This window comes from Notamacropus eugenii, chromosome 4, assembly GCF_028372415.1.
Source record: "Notamacropus eugenii isolate mMacEug1 chromosome 4, mMacEug1.pri_v2, whole genome shotgun sequence".
NCBI classification, from domain to species: Eukaryota; Metazoa; Chordata; class Mammalia; order Diprotodontia; family Macropodidae; genus Notamacropus; species Notamacropus eugenii.
The window spans coordinates 1,016,958-1,039,593 of NC_092875.1; the positions used below are offsets into that span (position 1 = coordinate 1,016,958).

The window sequence follows — 22,636 nt, forward strand, 5'->3', positions numbered from 1 at the left end:
GGCGGAGAAGAGTCTCATCATTCACAGAGCGTCCCCCCACCCACTCACGTGGCCGTTCCTGGCGCTGCCCCCTTCACTCTGGGCCACCCGCTTGTCATTCCTCACAGCACTGTCACCCCCACAGCCTGCCCACCCTCCCCTCAATCTCCTTTGTCACCACTGAATTTAGAGATTGTTGCATATGTAGGTCCTTTCTGTTCCTGCTTTTTATCTCTTTGGCATAAAAACCTGGCAGTGGCATTGCTGGGTCAAAGTAATGGGGTGCTTGGGCCCCAATTCTAAAATCACGTTTCTCCCTAGCCTCAAAATACTATCTCAGGCAGTTTCTCCCCAGCCCAAGGACACAGCCTGCCCAGCAACAACCGTTATCTCCCTTCCTGCTATGGTAGCCAGCTGCACCCATAAGACTCATTAGGCTTAACAGGCTGTGCACTGGGTCATAATGACATTTACCACTCACTGACCAATCCTATGTATCCTAGACTTGGACATACCTAAACTGCCTTGCATTTATCTTGTCTAACAAGACACTGAGAACAACCTGATTCTTCTGAGCCAGCCCTGATCGCTAGTTGACTGAGTGATGTTTCAGGCCTAAAACCACACCTCCAGGTAGCCCCATTTTGGGCTATTTCCCGATGAATTTTGGGTAAAATATGTGCACAGTAGATACCAAAAGTACATGTTCCTTTAAGAACTGACCACTCCTTAACCACTCCCTAATCCCACCCCAAAACACCTAGTTAGCATATTTTACACAAGCAATACTACAGAACATCCTATATAAACTTTCCTTGTACCCCTTTAAGGTTGCAGGTTCCCTAAGAACTCTTCCCCGCTGAAAACCGTAATAAATCTTTACCTTGACTTCAACAAAGCTTCAGTTCGTGAATTCTCCTCCAGACAACCTGCCCCTGGTACCCAGTCTTTGTGCAGGTCTCATGCCCCCTTTCCAGCCATCATAGAAAGGATACGCATAATTTTATAGCCCTTTGGGCATAGTGGCAAATCGGTCTCCAGGATGGTTGGATCAGTTCACAACTCCACCAACAATGCATCAGTGTTCTACTCTTCCCACATACCCTCCAGCACCCCCTATTTTTTCTGGTTAGCCACTCTGAAAGATGGGGTGGTACCTCGGGACTGTTTTAACTCCCCTTTCTCTAATCAGCAGTGATTTAGGGATTTTCTACTGTGCCGGCAGATGCTGGCCTCAGTCCTCGACAGACACAGACGTGAGAAGCAGGCCTCGGGCAGAGCGGCTCCCCGGCTAATTTCCTAGTCAGTTTCACCACGTCAGTTTCACTACGTCAGTTTCACCACGTGCAGCCCTCCAGGCTGGGGCTCACGTGGCACCACGTGCAGCCCTCCCGGCTGGGGCTCACGTGGCACCACGTGGCGCGGCTCCCCTTTGAACCTCTCAGTCCGCCCTCACTGACCTGCCAGCATCCCCCACCCAGACAGCCCCTGCCTCAGTGTCCCCATCCCTTGGGGAAGAGAGGCCTGGGATGCCTCAGAGGCCGCTGGGGGGCGCCCCGTGTCCTGGGTTCGGGAGGTACCTCTGCGAAGCACCTCAGTTTCCCCACCTCTAAAATAGGGAGCGCTAAAATAGGGACGCTGCCTCAGTTTCCCCTCCTGCCCCCAACCCGTGGGCCTCAGGACTGAGCTCCCCTACTCTGGCTCCCGGCTCGGCCCTGCCTCAGTTTCCCCGGCCGACCCCCTCTCACACCCGCCCTGGTCCCGGGGCTCACCTGGAGGCCTGCGGTGGACACGCTCGGACTCGGACCCTCCGTGCCCTCCTCTGGGGCTTCGGCCTGGCCCGGAGCCAGGAAAGAAGAGGGCATCCCGGCGGGCAGCCAGGAGGAGGAGGCTGGGGGGGGGGGGGGCGAGACGGGCAAGAGACACAGAGGACCCAAAGAGCCAATGCGCGTGCGCCTCCGCTGGCTCAGACCTGGCCCGCGGGGACGGGGGAGAGGGCGGGCTCCTCTAGGAGCTGGGGGAGGGGAACTGAGAGGCTCGACTTCCGGAACAGCCTCTGTAGGTAAGAGTCACGTGGGCTGGCGGGCAAGGAAGGCCTTCTGGGAAACGTAGTCCGGAGACAGGGACGTGATTTCCGCCCAAGGCCCGGGCAAAGCCGCCGGGCCCTCGGGTTTTCACTGGCCTGAGGCCAGGACCCCGGGGGCCGTCAAGGCCCGGTCTCCCTCCCGTGCCCACCACGGAAAGATATGGAGAGGAGCGAACAGCGGCGCTGGGCCTGGAAGGACCTGGAGAGGAAGGGTCCGCCCCGACTGCCCCGCTCCACGACACCGGAAGTCCCCGCGGAGCCAGGAGGAGGAGTTACCTCCCGGATGTCCCGCCCCCAGGTGCACGTGGTCCAGTGACAGCTGTCAGCCTGCGCTGGTCCTGCGGGGCCCCTGGCCAAGAATCGTGAGGGACCGGGGCTCTGCGGGGGGCACTGACGACCCCCCCGCCCCATCGCTCGTCTCAACCGAGGCGCCCAACGCCTTGTTCTGCGAGAGCTTGCGTGTGTGTGTCTTTGTGTGTGCGTGTGTGCGTGTGTGCGTGTGTCTATGTATGTGCGGGTCTGTGTGCGTGTGTGCCTGTGTACGTGTGCGTGTCTGTGTCTTTCTGTGTACGTGTACGTGGGTGCGTGTCTGTGTGCGTGTCTGTGTCTGTGTGTGCGTGTACGTGGGTGCGTGTGCGCGCGCGGACCCCATCACACCACAGACCAGTTCGTACGAAAAGCAGTGGGTCGGGGACGGCCCCCCCAGTCCTCACCCCTGGAGCCAGTGGCGCCCCATCGTTGTCCGAGCACCCCCGGCCTGGGGCTGTCCGTCCCCCCAAGCCTGAGCCCAGGGGCAGGAGCTTTGGCTTGGCTTGGGGGCCCTAGGGGAGGCTCCAAGGCGAAGACCCCTGAGAAGAATCCCTTCCCTGATTCTGGGGAGAGGCGTCGTCCCCTAGACTAACAGTAGGGGGGGCGGGGGGAGGAGAAGGGCAGACCTGACCAGACAACTCGGAGACAAAACCAAGGGGCAGTCCGTGCGGATAAAAAGACCCAAGGGGAAACGCGTGCCGCCGTCCGCTTAGGGCTCCGGAATCTCAGCTCCCCGCCCGACGCGGACCGTCTTCCCAAGACCCCTTGTAGAGATCCAGGCGGCGTGTCCTTGTTCTCCCGGGGGACCGTGACATCAAGAGGATGCCGTGACTTGCGGCTGACTTTGACTGCAGTGAGGGTCACCAGCCTCACCTCTCCTCCAGAGCCAGAGGGTAAAGATCCTCTTTCTGTTAAAATCTTCTACAAGACGGATCTTAACACAATTCTAAATCACTTTGCCAATAACCAGGTCAGATAATGAAAGTTAACTCCAACCTTTATGTCGCTATTATTATAAAATCAAAATCTGGAACCTTGGCAATTGTCATGTTGGTTTATCTAAAAAAACTCAAATTAGAAAAGGAAACAGAAAAATTAGAACCCAGTTTTTATACTTTGCATTGTTTCATTCCCCCATTAGGAGGATGAGATTCACTAAGGAATTAAAAACAGAATACTTTTTATAAGAAGATGGGACTCCAATACATACATAAAACACTGAGTGATCAGTTTTTAAATGGTATATATCAAATCAGTTACGTACAATAAAACAATTCCAGCTTTTAATGGTGTTCAATAGATATCCCCTAATTAAGCAGATGCTTCTTTTAAAGCATTCACAAGACAGACCACAAAATAAAACTGATTGTAACAGAACTGAGACAGGTATGTTAGCTAAGTAACAATTATATCCTAGTTTCACAAGTCCTTGACCCAATTAAGCCCATGCCATTATGAGGAATTTCAGGACCCTAACTCCTACAAGAATATATACTAGTAGCAGATGTCAAGGCTCAATACTTAATTAGTTGTTTGGACTAAAATTCTAGGTCAAATGGCTCGATCTTCTACTTGCATCTTACTATAGTAACCTCAGATGTTCCAGTATTGATCTATTATTTCATAGATGTAATAGCACGCTTACAAGACTTTTTGATTATAGAAATTTGCTAGAAAAGGACATATCTATAGAAAGAGGATGTGTTGCTGCTATCATCATCTCATTCCATCCTCCATCATCACTTTGCACCATCTTCTGATTCGGCATCTTTCCATATCCATATTACCATATTTCTCTGAATCTTTGCCATTCCTAAAAGTGTAATATTTCTTTTACATTTCTCTACCATAATTTGCCCAGCTACTCCTCAACGAGCAGACATATAGATTGTTTCTAGCATTTTCCAGTATCAAAATCCTCCTTAGCTTTGTTTTTTCAAAAGACCAAACATTGGACCAAACCAGGCATAAAATTGCCTGACCTAAGCTAATCTGGTTTTTCATTGTGTTGTCATGCCTTCCAAAAAGACTGGGAAAGGCAGAGCCTCACCAGCAACAGAAGCATGCCGATGTAGAAGAAGCTCTACCAGTGTTGGATTTTATCATTTATGACTAACTTTATCAATGTTCTGGATCATCAGATCAAGGATTTAAGAGTTAGAAGGAACACTGGAGGTTATCTAGTCCAGTCCCCTTATTTAACAGCTGAAGGAACTAAGGTCTAAAGAGCTTAAGTGACTCACCCAAGGTCATACAGCTAGTGACAGATGCAAGACCTGAACTCACATCCTCGGCTCTAACTCTAGTGGTCTTTCCAATGTCCCAAGCTGTCTTCTCAGTCACTCCCTTTGTGTCTATCAGGTTACTATGTCCATTAGTTCCCATTCACTTTGCTTCTTACATAGCATCATAATGTCATGAAATATAACACCTGGTTACATAATGCCTAATTTAGACGTTTTCTTTGCAGCCTTTTTTCTTTTTGGCTGTGTATTATTTCAAAAATGTTTTAGATTCTATATATATATATCTAGCTCTTAATTGCATTATGATATGCCACTGCTAATGCCCTAAAATTTATATAGCCTATACATAAATGAAGATTTCTTTATATTCCATCTCTCTATGTATATATGTCTTGATTATATTAATTATATTAATAATAAATTTACTGCAATTTATTCAGCTATTCCCTACTGTTTAGTATTTAGCATTCTTCCAGTGATTTTCTGCTGCTCTGAAAATTTTTAAATACATGTTTTTGTTTTGAATGAATGAATAAAGCATTTATGGTCAAAGCATTGCACTAAATAGAGGTGATCCAAACAGAAAAGTAAGGCAGTCCCTGTCTCAGGGAGCTCCCATTCTAATGGAGGAGACAAAGGATAGGGAAGGTTGGATGGAAAGGTCCCGTGGTCCATCAGGGGCAGCCACAAAGCAGATAGCAATGCCTCTTCCTTAATGTCATTTTCAATGACAAAATGCTTCTGATGTTGAAAATTTGACAGTGTCATGGACTTTGGGAACAAGAACTCTCTTTTCTGGGTGTCTGTAGCTGTGGCTGTAACCAGGCTATATGTCTTTCGGGTTCTGCTTCCCAGGACAAATGGCTTTAGGCCTTGGGTTGAAATCATTGCTCTTCCAAGGCTCTTGGGTTAAGGGGCCTGGGCTGTCCCATCATGAGAGGAGGGGAGATGGTCAAGGGAATGATGATAGGTTGACTTGTCATGGTGCCTCCTGTTTCTCCTTTGGGGTGCTTTGTGGCCAGTTTGCCTGATCCCTGAGTGGTCTTTCTCCTGAGGAGCTGCTTCTCTGGTTGATGGCTGTGAGGTCTGAACTGCAGGCAGCACTAGTGGCTGGGGGCTGGGCTCCCTTTCCCAGGGCTCTTGTGTCTATGTGCCTGTTGGTGGTAGGTAAGTCAGCAGTTGTTGTAGGCAGTGATGAGGAAGGTGTGCCCCTTCTCCATAGTGATTTCTCCTCTTGATGATGGTTGGTCTGGTGGTTTGGGAGGACACTGGTATTCCAAAGCTCTTGGGTTCAGGGTCCCGAGTGATAATATTTCATATAAATTTTGGACTTTAATAAGGGCCAAAGCTTGAATTAAAAAGAGTCTGGACCATAGTCTCCCTTGTTATCATAAGTAAACGTCTTTTTGGTGTGTCAGCAAGCAAATGGGACTTCCTTACCAGACCTTTCCCCTGGCATTTTAGTGATAAGGAAAAACACAGATGTCCTGGGTGGTAATTTCAACTTTGTCAACTGTTAAGATACCCTTTCTTGTGTCCACAACTGCAAGGGCCTGTTTAGGACAGGATGTCTGTCACCAGAGTAATGGGATTTTCTCCTTACCTCATGTCACAGAGACATATGCTACAGAAAGGAGATTTACACAACTTGGGATCATAAAACTCAATTGACATTGCTTTGTTAATTGTCTTGTCTTACTAAATTTACAATTTGTCCAACTAAGAGAGTTCCTTTCTCATGGTAGAATGTATATAAGCCAGAAGATTTCTGTACCAGCCAGCCAGATTTGATCTTGGCTCCATAGAGCTATGTAACCGTTATCTTTATGGGGTTTTGTTTAATTAATTAAATCATAAAATGTATCCATTTAGCCTGTTGCCTTTTCTCTAACAAAGTTTTCAGGTCAACGTGAGCTGTCCTTATCAAGGTCTGAGAGGAGGTAGTGATCATACACTATTTCACCCAGAAATGTCATCAGCTCCCATGGAGTTAAGGAACATCTCTTTGCTGGTGATTCTCAAATCTATCTTTCCTTCCCTAGCGTTCCTGCTGACCTCCCAGCTTGCATGTCCAATTACCTTCTCAAACATCTGAAAATCCAGTAGACATCATAATCTCCAACATGTCCAAAACAGAACTCCTATTTTCACCTAAACTCTGCCCCAACCTTACCTATTACTGTAGAGTGCAGCACCACCCTCCCAGTCACTCAGGCTCCCAACCCCAGAATCATCCCGTGTTAAGGTAAGCTCGGTTCTCATGTGAACGATCTCGGGTCAGGTACGAGGCCCCTCAGAGAACAGCTGGGAATTGAGGAGTGAGACATGAGTTATCTCGTTTTCCACCTCTTCTCAGTGGAAACTTGCTGGGGAGAGCATCCCACCCTTGAGATTGGTCCATGGTCTGAGCACACCTTTTGTTAAATTAGCTAAGGGGCTGAGAGCATGCATGGTGTCCATGAGTGAACTATGCAGTTGGGAGAGCTTAAATGGGGATAGGAAAACCTGGGAGGTTGTTGGTCTTTTTCCTTGCTCCTCAGGAAGGAAGGAGAGGGTTAGGGTTAGAACTTGCCCTGCATACTGACATGTAGCTTGTAGCTGGAATAAAGCCTACACCTCTGTTTGACTCTGGAGGTCTCTTCTCTCATTTGTTTATCTGGCTGGCCACCAAAGACCTGAGATAGGTAAGAGGACCCGGGCAGCCCACGACAGTTAGGCCAGTCAATCCCGGACTCCTCACTATGTCTCACTGTGATAATTCGAAACTTTATGTGTGGGATAAAAAGACACTTACTCAAAATTTTAAATAAATGAAGAAGCTTCTCAATAAGAACAGAAAGAAAAAGATTTATTACAATTCTCAAGAAAGGGACGTCCTTCCACCAGGTCGGAGAAACTGATGGTAGGAGGCCACTTACAGAAATTAAAGAACAATTTTTATACCGTAACGCAGAGAATCCCACCTTCCCACTATCCCACTTCTCTATTGGCTGGGAGGCGGGCTCACAATCAAAGTGCAAAAAACTAGACAAAACCTGGGAAATCTTCACCTATCCCAACACAATTACCTCATCTAATATCTAACTTAACTGCTGATGTGGCTTTAGAAAAGAGGGGAGGGGGAGAAGCAGGAGCTGGTAGTGTTGATGTGGCAACAGTACAACAAACAAAGGGGAGATTGGAGTAACTTCCAAGTTTCAGCTACAACCCACAGAATTTTCACAAAGAAAGCTGGTAGCTGGTAAGTGGGGGGGGGGGGGGGGGGCAGGCAGAACCAACTGACCATCCATAAGCCCTGGATACCTGAAATTCAGGTATCCAAGGAGAGAGGCCTGGAAGAGAAATTTTATTTAGAAAATCCAATATTCCCCATATTTTTATTATGAAAAGTCTTCACAATCTCCTCATCTCACTCATTTATATTGTTTGATGTCATGTTATGATGATAAGACTCCAGTAAGGAGTCACTTGTGCTAAATGCATCAAATGCCCATAGAAGCACCATGGTTGTTGTTATGAAGAGGACCAAAATGACATCACTTTTGGGGTCAAGGTACACTGTGGTATCTGATCAGATCAACACAGGCTTGGAGGCTCTACCACAGGTTGGGCACAAAGAGTCCATGTGAACATTTGGAGTGGAGATGTCTAAATGGATGCATCTCACAAACTGAATGGTTGCAATTCTGCTTTGCTTATGAAGCATAGCACCTTCTCTGATGTGGGCATGCCATGCTGAGCAGTCCTGTGCCAGGGTCTCTCGTGTCACACAATTAATTCTAAAATTCTTCGTACAGACCTGGAGAATATCCTTCTATCACTTCTTCTGACCACCCTGGGAACCTCTACCCTGTGTGTATTCTCCACAAAACTGCCTTTTTGACAAGTGTATGTTTTGCATTCAAACAATGTGGCCAGTCCATCAGAGTGATAGGGTTCAGACTCTGGGAACTTCCTTGAATTCTCCTTGAATCTCCCCACCTAACCTGGCTTTTCATACTCAAATTGAATTTTCCTTTAATCTTCCCACTTAATCTGGCCTTTCTTACTCAAATCTAATCTTCTCATTTGTTCAGGAAATCTCCAGAAGCCTATGGGCTTGTCATTATCACTGTGCCCTGGTCTCAGTTGCACTCCCCATCCTTGATCCTATCAAAACCCCATTCCCCAGGCTGCTGACCACTCCATCAGGATCCTCCCTGGTTTTGATCTTTGGAGACCATCCCTGGGACCTGGTGACACATCTTCTGGCCCAGGCCCTCCATTGTCTGATATCTCCTGATTGCCTCCAGCTGTTTCCAATCCTTGACCAGTCACCCCCTCCTTGGACTTCTCAAGACCCTCCCTAAACCCCTTCTCCCATCACCCTAGACTACCAGACTACCCCCAAATCCCTCCTATAATCTTTCCTGTATTGAAATTCCATCTCACCTCCATGAAGGCACTCAGGTGGGATCCAGCATGGACTCTGTCTAGCTGAGATTCTGTCTGGCCTGCTTTGCAATACAAGAGCTACAAATGCTTAGGCTCCTTAAGAGTCAACCCAATTTGGCGAATCTTTAATAAACTTTGTTTTTCTTTGGCTTTAAGGAGGCTTGAGCTGAATTCATTCAAGCAGGATCCAGGGTGTCAGTATTTTAGAGTCCCCAGCACCCCTAAACCTCATCAAAAGTTGCATGCTCTGAAGCAGAGTTTGAATGCTCAGCAGTTTAGCTCAAGAAAGGACCTCCATTGGATACCTTATTCTGCCAAGTGATCCCCAGAATCTTCCCAAGACAATTCAAATGGAAGGGATTCCATTTCCTGGCATGGTGCTGGTACACTGTCTAGCTTTCACAGGAATGCAACAGTGAGATCAGTACAATGGCTCTGTAGACCCTCAGTTTGGTAGGTAGTCTTCACTCACACATGTTTCTTCAGAGCCTCCAAAACACTGAACTCCCTCTGGCAATGCATGCCTCAACCTCATCTTGTATGTGGACATCCCTGGAAAATATACTGCCAAGGTAAGTGAACTAATCCATAGCATTCAAAATTTCTCCATTTGCTATAACCAATGGTTCCACATAAGGATGATGTGGCACTGGCTGGTGTAACACCTCTGTTTTCTTGATGTTAATTGTTAGACCAAAATTAGCACAAGCAGCAGAGAATTGATCCATTCTTTGTTGCATCTCAGCCTCAGAGACTGTATTGAATGCACAGTCATCTGCAAACCAAAAGTCATGCACCAACACTCCCTCTACTTTGATCTTGGCTTGTAACCTTTTCAAGTTAAACAATTTAAGGTCAATGTAGACCTTCATACTGTTTTCATCCTGTCAAAAGTGATGAGCAAGGTGTGAACTATGGTGGAAAGTCTTTCCACGTTCAGTACAATGATAAGGTTTTTCTTCAGTGAGAATTCTTCAATTTTCACTAAGTCCTCGGCTCAAGTGGAAGAACTTGCCACATTTCAAACATTTATAAGATTTCTCTCATCAGATGATATATATCGTCTGATGAGCATCCATTATATTCCCACATTCACTGCATTCATATTAACCAGTTTACACCTCCACTGAGTGCAATAATGTACCTGCTTTCCCAAATTCCCCTAGTATTGGTTATATTTTATTAACTTTGCCAATCTGATGGTGGAACCTTGCAATTTTTTCTATTTAAGAGTGCTTTAGAGAATTTTTTTCGTATACCAATTGATAGCTTGGAATTCCTCCTCTGAAAACTACCTTCCATATCCCTTGACCATTTATTAACTGGGGGATTTAGTTCTTATTCTTATACATTTTAATATTATATACATATCAACAATTTCAACTGTGTCTAATGTGTTGTGACCCCATTTGAGATTTTCTTAGAAAACATATTGGACTGATTTTTGCCATTTCCTTCTCTAGCTCATTTTAGAGATGAGAAACTGAGGCAAACTGGGTAAAGTGACATAGCTAGTGTCTGAGGCCTAATATGAAATCACGAAGATGAGTCTTCCTGATTCTAAGTCTAGTGCTCTAACCATTGTACCACCTCTCTCTCTTTCTCATACACATACATATTTCTAATATGTATGCATGTATATCTATATGTGTGTATATACACCTACATGTGCACATATGTATATGTATGTGTGTATATATGTATATATGTGTATATAGATATTTTTAGAAAGGAGACCTTTATCAGAGAAACTTGGTGCAATGTTTTCCCCCATTGACCTACTTTCCTTCTAATTTTAGCTGCATTCATTTTGTTTATGCAAAAACTTTCAATATTTTATATAATCAAAATTATCCATTTCACCTTCCAAAATCCTTTCAGTCTCTTAGTTCATCCTGTTCTAGTCCTTGTTTGGTGTTAAACACCTTCTCTTTTTGTGTTTAATTCCTGTGTTTGAACTTCAAAGTTCTACACAGCTTCATTCTTTTCATCAGGAATGCTTGGAAGTCTTCCTTTTCATTAATGGTACATCCTCCCACCCTCCATAGGACTGTACTGATTTGCTAGGAAATGGATGAGCTAAAAAGATGAGCTGGCTAATTATGCCTACAGCAAGCCCAGAGGAAAACATACCACCCGTACGTTCCTCTGGCCTTTCAAGGTCTGAACAAAGTAGAATGACCCTGTATGAGGGCTCATCCAGAGTGGGCAGGGCTGGCTTGGGATGGGCACACTTCTCTTTAGGGAACACACAAATCAATGAGATTCCAGAACCCATGGAGTGTCTGAGAATGGGATAGAATACGTGCCTCCCTGTGAGAACCAACCAATGGATGCATGTGAGGGGTTCAAAGAAATATGGAAAGACTGGTAGAATCTGCATGCTTTGGAGCAGAATGCACAGAAGCAGAAAAACACAGAGTGACAATAACATGAGCCAAAAAGCAGTGAAGACTACTGAGGACTGAGAAGCCTTCCTCCCCTCAGACAAGGTCACTGGGTCTTCTGGTTGGTTTGCCTTCAAGGTCAGTCAAAAACCATTGACTAAGGGCTGCCTTGTATCAGGTATGATAAGTGCTGGAGATAAAAGCAAAACCAACAGAAAATGGAGTCCTGCCCTCAGAGAGCTCCCGCCTAATGGAGGAGACAACAAGCAAACAAGGAACACATTATATTTAGGATAAATAGGGGAGGGAAGGCACTGGAATGAAGAGGAGTTGAGAAAGGCACCTTGTAGAAGGCAGGATTTCAGCAGTGACTTGAAGGAAGCCTGGCTAGTCGATAGGCAGAGATGAGGCTTGGGAACAGCCAGAGAAAATGTCTAGAGCTAAGAAATGGAGAATTTTCTTCAAAGAACAGCCAGGAGGCCAGTGTGACTAGATTAATGTGTGACAACCTAGTTCTCTTGGCCCGTTCCAATTTTCTTACAGTCTGTTTCCCTCTACAATGCTTATGGTCCATATCTACTGGCCAATTTCTACTCAGTCTCATGTCTCTAGACCTTTTCACTGGCTGTGCCCAATGCCTGGAATGCCCTTTACCCTTACCCTGACCTCTCAAAATCTGACTTCCTTTAGACCCTGGTTTTGGCAAAGGACCTTTCCTGGATTGGACAACAAAATATGAGAAGGGAAATAATATAAGACAAGAATGTGATGGAGTTCAGACTCTGGAAACCTCCCTGAACTCCCTTGGAATCTCCCCACCTGGCCTTTCATACTGAAATTTGCAGACAGGTTCCCCCTGAATCTTGCCACTTAACCTAGCCTTTCATACTCAAATTTGAAGCCAAGTCCTCCTGAATCTTTCACATTGAAATCTGTTTCCCTTGGCCTAGCCTGGACTTCCATTGTCTGTTACCTCTGGACTGCCCCACCTACATACCACCCAAGGACATCACGAGTTACCCAAATTTCCTCAAGATCCTCCCTAAACCCCTCCTCTCATCATCCTAGATTACCAGGCCACCCCAGATCCCTTCCATAGTCTTCTCTGTATTTAAGTTCCATGTTGCCTCCATGAAGGCGCTCAGATTCAATCCAGCTCAGACTCTATCTAGCTGGGATACTATTTGGCCCACTTGTGAATATAAGCGTTATAAATGCTTAGGCTCTTGCTCTTTAAGAGTCAACCCAGTACAGCAAATCTTTAATAAACTTTGTTTTCTTTGGCTTTAAGAAGGCTTGAGTCGAATTCATTTGAGTAGGACCTGGAATGTCGGTGTTTCGGGGTCCCTAGCACTCCTAAAACTTGTGTCAGTAGTGGCATCGGGCCAGCCTGCTTGCAGGACTCCTCTGTACAGATGACCTTGACCTCTGCTGAAGAAGTGGGCCAAGTGGCATTTGTGCCACTGGCCTGACAGTCTTAACACTGGTTGCTGTTAATTCATCATATTCTTGATATTTCCGATACCCAGTTTAGACAGCTGGAGTATTGACAAAGCCTATCTCTTGAGCACGGTTCCTTTGGTTGGAGTCACTTGATGTCCTGATTATTGGAAAACAATATTGCATCCTCCATCTTGTTAGTCACATAACCCCAAGTAAGTCTTGAAGACAGTTCCAATACTTTTCAGGTACATGACCCAGCCCAGCCCAGATATTAAAGGAATCTGTTAGAGACTCTCTCTAACCCTCCTGCCATAGGCAGCATAATAAGCCTGGAAAGGGGCTTGGGGATGTGGGAAGGTGAAGGGGAGAAGAGAGGAGCAGGGATGTAAAAGGTTGTTGAAGCATCCTTTTTAAATGCAAGAAGCACAGACAAGCAGGACAGCTTTGAAAGCTAACACTGAGTTTATTCTCCAAAGGCAAACAGTACACCATAGTGATCTGCAGCTTGAGGACAAGCCCCTTTATCTGCTCAGTTTTGCATATGAAAATACCCATTTTATTTCTTGTTTAAATTCAAAATAAAAATAAATTTCTTTAAAATCCTGTGGGCTAAAATCAAGATTAAGCCTGGGAAAAAAGGACTTTTGCAAAAGAACAGTTAAGAGCCAATGTGATACAAATGTGATTTCCTGAAAAGTTAGGGAATATGTCAAAATCTTATGAACTCTACATGTAAAATGAGTGATTGCAGTAAAAAGGACATACTGCAAATTGATGTACAAGGTTGTAAGGCTTATTGTGTCAATACATTTAATTTAAATTAAGTCAATAAATTTAATTTTTTAAAAAATTGCAAATGCCAGAGTATGAATTCTAGTTTGAGGACTATTCAGTTTTTCTTCTTCCCATCAATCTCTTTTGCTCATTCCCCAACATTTAACAGCAAAAGCTTTCTAAACAGATGAGTTGTGTTACTACAATCACACCATTAAACCTACAAAAGCAAAGCCCAATATCACACATAATTTAGGGACTCAAGTAGTGGAATTTATTGAAGGATGTAACATAGGCTGCTAGGTCCCAAAATAATGATTGCTGAAATGCAACTCCCTCCAATAATCTCCAGGAGCCAATGACGGTTCCTAGTTTAATGACATGCATGTCATTCAAAGTGAGCTTTGGCAACACTGCACCTCCAGCAGTGCTATAGGAGCCTGATTTACTCTTTCTCATGGAGAAAAGGCTTCATTTCTCACCTTCTGGTTTGACCTCAGAGATTGGAAGACCACTCACTGACCAGCAAACATGTACCTGAGCCTCTAGTCAGTCTTTTCTGAAATGATTGGTCCTCAAGGAAACTCAGCCCTTGCAGGCAATCGACATCCTCACCAATCAGACAGCTGACCATCATCTGGACAGAAAGTGTATCTTGGGCAATTGTTCATAATTACCTTAAAGACGAGACACACCTTGAGAGGTAGCTGTTATCTCAGGCTGGGCAGCAGGCCCCCAGAAAGGAGATGCTAATAATTATCCTGAGCCTGATTATAGAAAATGCTGCTGTCACTTTCATGTGTGCATGGGGAAGTAGGAAGGGAAACTGCTCAAAGCCAATAAAACTTCTAGCAAGTCACAAGAGAAGAAAAACACCTATCGAACTGTTAGTAGGCTATCAAGGAGCTCACAAGTGGTAGGAACTTTTTCAAAGAAAACTCTGGACATGCAAAGATTTATAATACATTACACAAAATCCAAGTGTTTTTTTTTTCCTTTTTAGGAAGTGAATCTCTCAAAAGGAGGCATGGCCTGGATCAATTTCAGATACAGTAATAACTCTGTTCCTATACAGGGACCTGTCCATCACTTAGACTTACTTCTACAGGCAGAAATTCAGACATCAGTGTCACAACAAATGGGGAGGTGGGCTGTAGTAGTCCCACAAGGCACTGGCCAAGAAAAAGGCCACCAATAGTATAATTTTTTCTTAAAAAAATTAGGCTTATCTAGCTCTATAAACACACAAATTTTTACCTAAGTGGTTTTTTTTTTGTTATACAGATTTTTTACCTGAACCTGTTATTTTATTATTGTGTTTTTTTGGTTATTGTCTTATGTTCTTAAAGAGGACCAAAATAACATCACCATTGTAAACTCAAGTTTCAGTGTGCCCGACTGTGGCTGATCAGACAAATATGGGCTCGGAATGCTCTCCCACAGACTGGGCACAGATAGTATAGAAGGCCCTACAAAGATGAAGATCAGCAATTAAAGAAAACCTTAATATTACAGTTGCCTGGGGCACTCAGAGGTCAAGAGACGTTCCTGAGATCATACAGAAAACATGCCAGAAGACCAACTCAGCTCTCCTAAGTCCAAGGGTAACCTGCAACGCATTATGTCAAGCCATCTATCATAGACTCATTTATCTGGTTTAAATTTCCTTGATAGGTGCATGCTCCCCCATGGCTTCTTCAGAAAGAAATTCCAATTCCCCTCTTTTGCTTAATGTCAACCTTTTTTCATTGATGGTCAAACTCAATTTTGCATGGCCACTTTGGTGTGCAAACTAATCTGCTTTGCTTTTCAGGGTATTATATTCCTTTCGTTGTTTCTTGTGAACAAGGAATGGGCTTGGGCAATTTAGTCTGCTTTTTCTTGGAAATCTAACAGGTTTCCTCTTGGGTGCATGCAAGATTTTTTGTGTAATGTCGAAGTTCTGAAGGTAGACCCACACATTTATGGGGGAAGTAAAAATACAATTTCTCTTTTAGCAATCTATGGATTCTACTGATGCATACTTTACCCTCCATTTTTAGTATGGGGGAGGCAGTTAAAGGATGGTTTTCAGGAAGTTTATTTCATTATGATTTCATGGAAAACCCGTAATTCTCAGATTATTTGGAGGCATCCTTTCTTAAAGGTCAGCTCCTATGGCTTCTAGAGAAGCCAAGCATGTTTACAAGAAGTCTTATTTTGTTCTGAAATCCTTCCACTGTTTCACTTTTGGGTTCTAGATCTGTGGTTCTCTTTTTCAGAAAATCAATAGTTCTGAAAAAAGTCTCCATTCACTCTAAGTTAACTTCCTTGTCAGAGAATCTGACAATTACAGAATTCTAATTTCTACTCTAATTTCCATCTTCTTTTAAAATTGCCTTTGTAAAACCATTCCAGAAGTTTCCCTTTGTTCCCTAATTTTGAGACCTCAGAGTACTTGGCTGGAGTGCTTTTTCTCTCATTTTCAGTCTTCAAAAGATGACTTGTTACTGCAGTTGTTACTCTTTGTACTGTAGGCCCTCTGGGATGGCTAAATCAATCTTGTTATTGGCGTTTCTGCTATTTATCCCAATGATTGTTCCTAGGTGGTGTGTATCTGCTTATTCTTGAATTCTGGCATGTGATGGAGAGATGAGCTTAGACAATCTTAGACAATCTCAAGTCTTACAATTCTTGGGAGCTGATTCTGCAAAATGTTTGGGATAGAAACTCAATTGCTAAGTGTTCAGGTGATAGATGAAAAGAAATGAATGTGAGAGACAGGAGTTTGTAATGAAAGGGAGATGGAACAGTCTCTATGGAGTAAAAGGGTCAGGAATGGTCTTTCTCCCCATAATTCTGAGGAGCCTTGAGTCAGAAAAAAGCACAACTATTTGCTGAAATAAAGTACTGGAATAGGCAGATGAGGATGGGATCAAGAAAAAGAATTTGCTTTAGCAAACACCAAGTGTATCTTTTCTTTTGGGAACGGAAGAAAGATGGGGAAAATGGCCCATGATTCTGAGAACTTGAGAGAAATGTAGTTAATCTGACAGAAACTCCTAATTTACTGAGATGACACCGGCAAAAATTAGCTGCAGCAAATATCACAAATAAGAGGAGATGGCTAGGGTTAAGGTTGGGAGAATGGTAAAAGGTAGAGATTTCCTTCAAACATAGGGTTACCCTATAGTCTGCATTCATTAACTTTCAGTGAAAGGCTAGCTCTTGGTGACATCTTTCTCAAGTTCACTACATTATAAAGCTTTCCTCCCTTTCTGCTGTGCAAATTGTGATTTGAAGATGCTGAGTAAGCTCTGTTCACTAACTGGAGATGTTCTTTCTCCAGTAAAAACCGATGTTGAGAAGGCATTGGCTAAGGAATTTGTAATTCCTCATTTATAATAAACTTTCTACTGTTGAGTATCTTATGTACAGTTGTATGCTCTGGTTGATGACTTTCCAAGATTAAATACATTCATACAGCTAATTACATACTCTGTAATCTTATGTTAAGTAAAGTCACTGCTCAAATTTAAGGCTCTTTCATATTTATTATATTCATAAGGTTACTCTCCACTATGAATTTTTTGATGGATAGCAAAGGTTGTACTCAGAAGGAAGGCCTTTCCACAATCATGACATTCATAAGGTTTCTCTCCAGTGTGGATTACCTGATGACGAGCCAATTGTGAGCTCTGGCAAAAAGCCTTCCCACATTCATTACATTCATAAGGTTTCTCACCAGTGTGAATCCTCTGGTGTTCAGCAAGTTCTGTGCTCCAGCTAAAGGCCTTCCCACATTCATTACATTCATAAGGTTTCTCTCCAGTGTGAATTCTCTGGTGTACGGCAAAGGTTGTACTCAGAAGGAAGGCCTTCCCACAATCGTGACATTCGTAAGGTTTCTCTCCAGTGTGAATTCTCTGATGTTGAGTAAGCTGTGAGCTCTGGCGGAAGGTTTTTCCACATTCATTGCATTCATAGGGTTTTTCTCCACTATGAATCCTTTGATGTTCAGTAAGAACTGTGTTCTGTCGAAAGGCCTTCCCACATTCATTACATTCATATGGCTTCTCTCCAGTGTGAATTCTCTGATGTACAGTAAGTTGGGTGCTCCTATTGAAGGCCTTTCCACATTCGTTACATTCATAAGGTTTTTCTCCACTATGAATTCTCTGATGTACAATAAAGTTTGTGTTCAGAAGGAAAGCTTTCCCACACTCATTACATTCATAAGGTTTTTCTCCAGTGTGAATCCTCTGGTGTCGGGTGAGCCCTGTACTCAAGCCAAAGGCCTTTCCACATTCCTTACATTCATAGGGTTTCTCCCCAGTATGTGTTATCTGGTGCTGAGCAAGGTGTGAGCTCCACCGAAAGGCCTTCCCACAGTCATGACATTCATAAGGCTTTTCTTCAGTGTGCAGTTTGTGGTTTTTAATGATGTTGGAATAACTGAAGGACTTCCTACCCTCATTATACTTAGGGAAAATTTTTGAGCAGATTTTATTACAGTTTCTGAGGGCTGAGTGTAGCCTGAAGCTCTTTCCATATGTATCACATTTAGGGAGACTATTTCCTAATGATATTCTTTGTTGTGGAAAATGAACTGGTCCCAGAGGAGCACTTCTGGCGCAATGACTGTAGTCACAGCCTCTCACTTCATTAAGAGGTCTCCTCTGGGCATTTTTCACCATTCCAGGTGCATCTTCATTGCTCTGCTGCCTTTCTGACCTGGCAGCACAGACCCAGGTTTCTCCCAACTTGGAAACACAGACACTACTATTTTTGAGTCTTTCTGAGAATGATTCTTCCACAGAAAGGTCCACCTTGGTAACTGGTTCCTTGTTTTCAGACCCAATCTCCCAATCTGAAAGAAATAAGAAACAGGTCAAATATCCCCTCTTCCTATTGCTGCACACATAGAAGACAAATCCTGTCTTCTCTCTCACCAATCAAGAAAATTTATTCTGACACATAAAACGAGTTACTTGAGGACAGAAACCATGTTTTTTGCCTTTGTATTTTTAGCACAGCATAGTAGATTGCTGGGATTGGAAGCTCAATTCCATGTGGACAGTCTCGGGCAGGTAAAGGTGGGAACTTCTAAATCTTAGAGTTCTCACGAGGCCCCCTATAATGTCACCAGGAATCGAGGAGGAGACCGAGCTATCTCGTGTATTTCCGCCTCTTCCCGTGAGATACGTGATGGGAGGAGCATCCCCGCTCTGGAGGCTGTCCCGGATTGGGGCACACCTGTTGTTACCTAACAGGCTCGGTATTGACGTGTAAACTACGCGATGGGAGAGCTTAAGTAGGGTCAGGAAAGCCTGAAAGCTCTCTTGGGCGGAGGGGCCACGTGTGAGGACACAAGGCTCCGCATTTCCTCTCTCCGCTCTCCCCTCCCCCTCTCTCCCCACTTACACTTCTACTTCCAATCTCTTATTGTAAGATCTTTGCCTCCTTGGGAGATTCTTCGCTCCCTCCTAAGGAAGAATTCCCCTGCACTTGTAACCAGAACCCTGAATAAAGCTCAACCCTTGTTCGACTCTGGAACGTCCTTTCTCTCATACGAGCATCCGGTTTGGCCAGCCGAAGACCTCCGATAGAGGTAAGGTAAGATTCGGGTAGCCCACAGGCCTCTAGGCCTGGCAGTAGATGCTTAAGAAATGCCTGCTGACAGATCTTTTGTGGGGGCAAAGACCTGGAAACTGAGGGACTGCCCAATAATTGGGGAACAGTTGAACAAGTTGTGATATATGAATGTCATGGAATGCTACCGTGGTATGAGAAATGAACAGGCAGACTTTGGGAAAACCTGGAAAGACTTACATGAACTGATGCTGAGTGAAGTGAGCAGAACCAGGAGAACACTGTACACAGTAACAGAAACACTGTAACAGTAATAGCAACATTGTAACAGTAACAGCAACATTGTAACAGTAACAGCCACATTGTGTGACGGCTGACTATGGTGGACTCAGCTCTTCTCAGCAATCAAGGATCCAAGATAATTCCAAAAGACTCTTGATGGAAAATGCTAACCACCTCCAGAGAGAGAACTGATGGAGTCTGAATACAGATGGAAGCAGACTATTTTCACTTTCTTTGTTTTTGTGGTTTTCTCTTTTGTTCTGTTTCTTCTTTCTTAACATGACTAAAATGGAGATATGTTTTTCATGAATGCACATATATAACCTATATCAAATTGCTTACCATCTTCGGGAGGAGGGAGAGAAGGAGAAAATTTGCAACTCAAAATTTTATTTTAAAAATGGTAAAAATTTTCTTTTCATATAATTGGAAAAAATAGAACAGTATTTGAAAGAAAAACCACTTACTGAATAAAACTGAGAACAAATACTAAAAACCCATTATGTAGGGTTGTGGTGAGGAAAGGGTTTTGGAAACCTTTTATGGAATAAAAGCTATTACCCAATAACCAGTCATCAAGAATTTATTAAGAAATTATTAAGACCCTGCACTATGCAATGGAGATAAAAAGATAGCTCACAAACCATCCCCACCTTCAAGAAGTTCACATTCTAATGAAGAAGAAAACACGTAACTGGTAGACACAAGATCTATGCACATCAGATGAAAAACAGTCTCAGAGGGGAAGGCATGAATAATTCGGAGAGCCTCGTTAAGGTCAGGATGAAAGGATTAATAGGTGACACATCAAGAAAGAATGAGAGACAGATGGCCTGAATGCTCCAGTGGTATTCTTTAGAAGTCTGGAGAAAGTAGGGAAGGCCTTCAGTATGCAGCATGAACCCCTCCATGGTGATTTTATGGGACAACATGGCTAATAATCATAGTGGACAGAGGCATAGGTGGGTTTTGATCTACATTTCTAGAGGGGACTTCAAAATTGATGCAGAAAGGAGGCAGTGAAGTACAATGAAAAGAATACTGTCTTGGGGCAGAGGACGTGAATTCAAATCCCACCACTTAAACTTACAACCTGAATGACCTTAAACTCTCTGGTCCTGTTTCTTTATCTCTAAGTTGAGGGCCTTGGACCAGATTGCCTCTCAAGTCTCTTCAAACTCTAGGCTCCATTTGAAGACTTTTATAGTTATTTTATTCATCACAGATTATTTATAAAACCTTTCACAATGATCCTCAAAAATTTTTGTGGTAAATAGGTCAATTATTAATTGATGAGGAAAATGAGCCTCCTGCAGATTCTGTGACTGGCACCAAGGGACAGTGCCAGTCGAAGCTAGGGTCAAAACCAGACCAAGTCCAGTTTGCTCTTTGCTATGGCACCATGAATCCCAATTAAAGGTGGGATGCTTATTCTGCATGTTTTCTTTAAGAATGACTCTGACGGAAGCTACAGGGAGGCCACTTTCAGCTTTTCAGAAAAAAAAGACTAAGGGTGACAAACAGTAGCTATGTTAATAGAATTCAAACAAACGATCACAGAAAGGGAACTGAACGTTGAGCAGTGGAAGGACAGCAAAGGTTCTGGAGAGGAAGTGTCTGCCCAGATGGAGATTAGGAGGCTGCCGACAAATAAAGGAATGTGACATTCCTCAGTCATTCATGTCAGAAGCTTAACCAGCAGAAAGGGAGGGCCACACGAAGGGGCCCACAACAACCAGAGAATGGTTTGGTCAGCCGGCGTCTGATGCGCTCACCAGATGGATAGAAGGGGCTGCCAGAGGAAACAGAGATTAGAAGAGAAACTCATTGGCAACATTGCAAAGGACGGTGGGCAACTGAGAGCCATGTCACCTCAAAAAGCAGAGAAAAGCAGAGTGGGGAAGACAAAGGAAGCCAAGCAAAATCTTCCCCAGAACACCAACGGACAAAATGGAAGTGGAACTTCAAACCAGAGTGATGGAAAAGACCTCTATGGGCCAGCCCAAGGAGCCATCTCCTACATCTAGTCCCAAATGGCTTCCCTGTGACCCTTCGGGGAGACAGAATTGGCACTTGAGGGAACCCAGATGGGAGAAGCAGCAGGCTTTTATCCAGTTGAAAGAGAGAACACCTCCATGTTCCAACCCAGAATGAAGGAGGAGGGACCTGCGCGATAGTGAACCAGTCAGTGAATCAGCCAAGATCTTCAAGAAGGTCACAGCTCCATGGACCAAGGGTGTCCCCCAGAAGGGCAGCACAAAGGCACATGACCATTTTCTCCCACGGCCAATCAGGGAATGGGTTGGCTTGACAATACTTATTTGTTACTAGGGTTTGGTCTTTTCATTTCTTTCCCAACAGGGGAGAGAAAAAAATGCTTGTTAATTAAAAAACTAAGGTACAAGTTTTACAAGAGGAGTACCAAGGAGCTGTTTACAAGAGTTAATCAGCAGTGACCCCTCTCCTCTTGCCACCTCCCATATTAATGTCAAAGAGACAAGCACCTTCCCTCAGCTGAGCTCCACAACTCTGGTGTCATCCTCAATACCTCCCCCTTGTCCAACCTGCGGCCAAATCGTGTCATCTCCAGCCTCATGACATCTCTCCTGACAGCCCCATTCTGCTGCAGGCCTCATCCCCTCACACTGGGACCACTGCAGTAGCTGCTGGGGTTCAGGGTCTGCCTGCTCCAAGGCTCTCCCTGCTCTGGTCCATCCTCCATTCAGCCATCAGTGATTCTCCTAAAATGCAGGACTGACTGTGTCACCCCTAACTCTATAAACTGTAGCAGCTCCTTCTTGCCTCCAGGACCAAATATAAAATGCTCTTCAGCACCTGGACCCTCCCAGCCCTCCGGCATTCTTACTCCACACTCCCGTCTGTGACACCTGCTCTTCCTAGAACATGGGGCTCCCCATTTCTAGGCCTCTGCCTTGGCTGCTTCTTGGCCCAGGCTCTGCAGATGCCTTCCAGGGGCTCTTTATGCTTCCCTCTGACATGACCGGCATTGTCCTTTGGATCCCCAGCACTCAGCTTGGTGCTGGGCACATAGTAGGCCTTTCACAAATGCTCACTGATGACAAAAGACTGATACAGAGTGATGGGGGAAGGAGCAAGCATTTGTG

At 44.4% G+C, this 22,636-nt stretch overlaps 1 protein-coding gene across 2 annotated transcripts in view; it reads right to left on the minus strand.

The window, feature by feature from the left end:
• Positions 1–22,636, minus strand: part of LOC140502730 (uncharacterized) — a 48,819-nt gene that overhangs the window by 12,176 nt on the left and 14,007 nt on the right. Inside the window, exon 4 of one of the 2 annotated variants that reach the window (XM_072606670.1) lies at positions 17,233–18,507. In XM_072606670.1, coding sequence (XP_072462771.1) covers positions 17,233–18,507 — 1,275 coding nt within the window. Of the gene's footprint in view, positions 1–1,751; positions 2,562–17,232; positions 18,508–22,636 lie in introns of those variants that run through there. The other variant, XM_072606669.1, reaches the window with a different exon arrangement.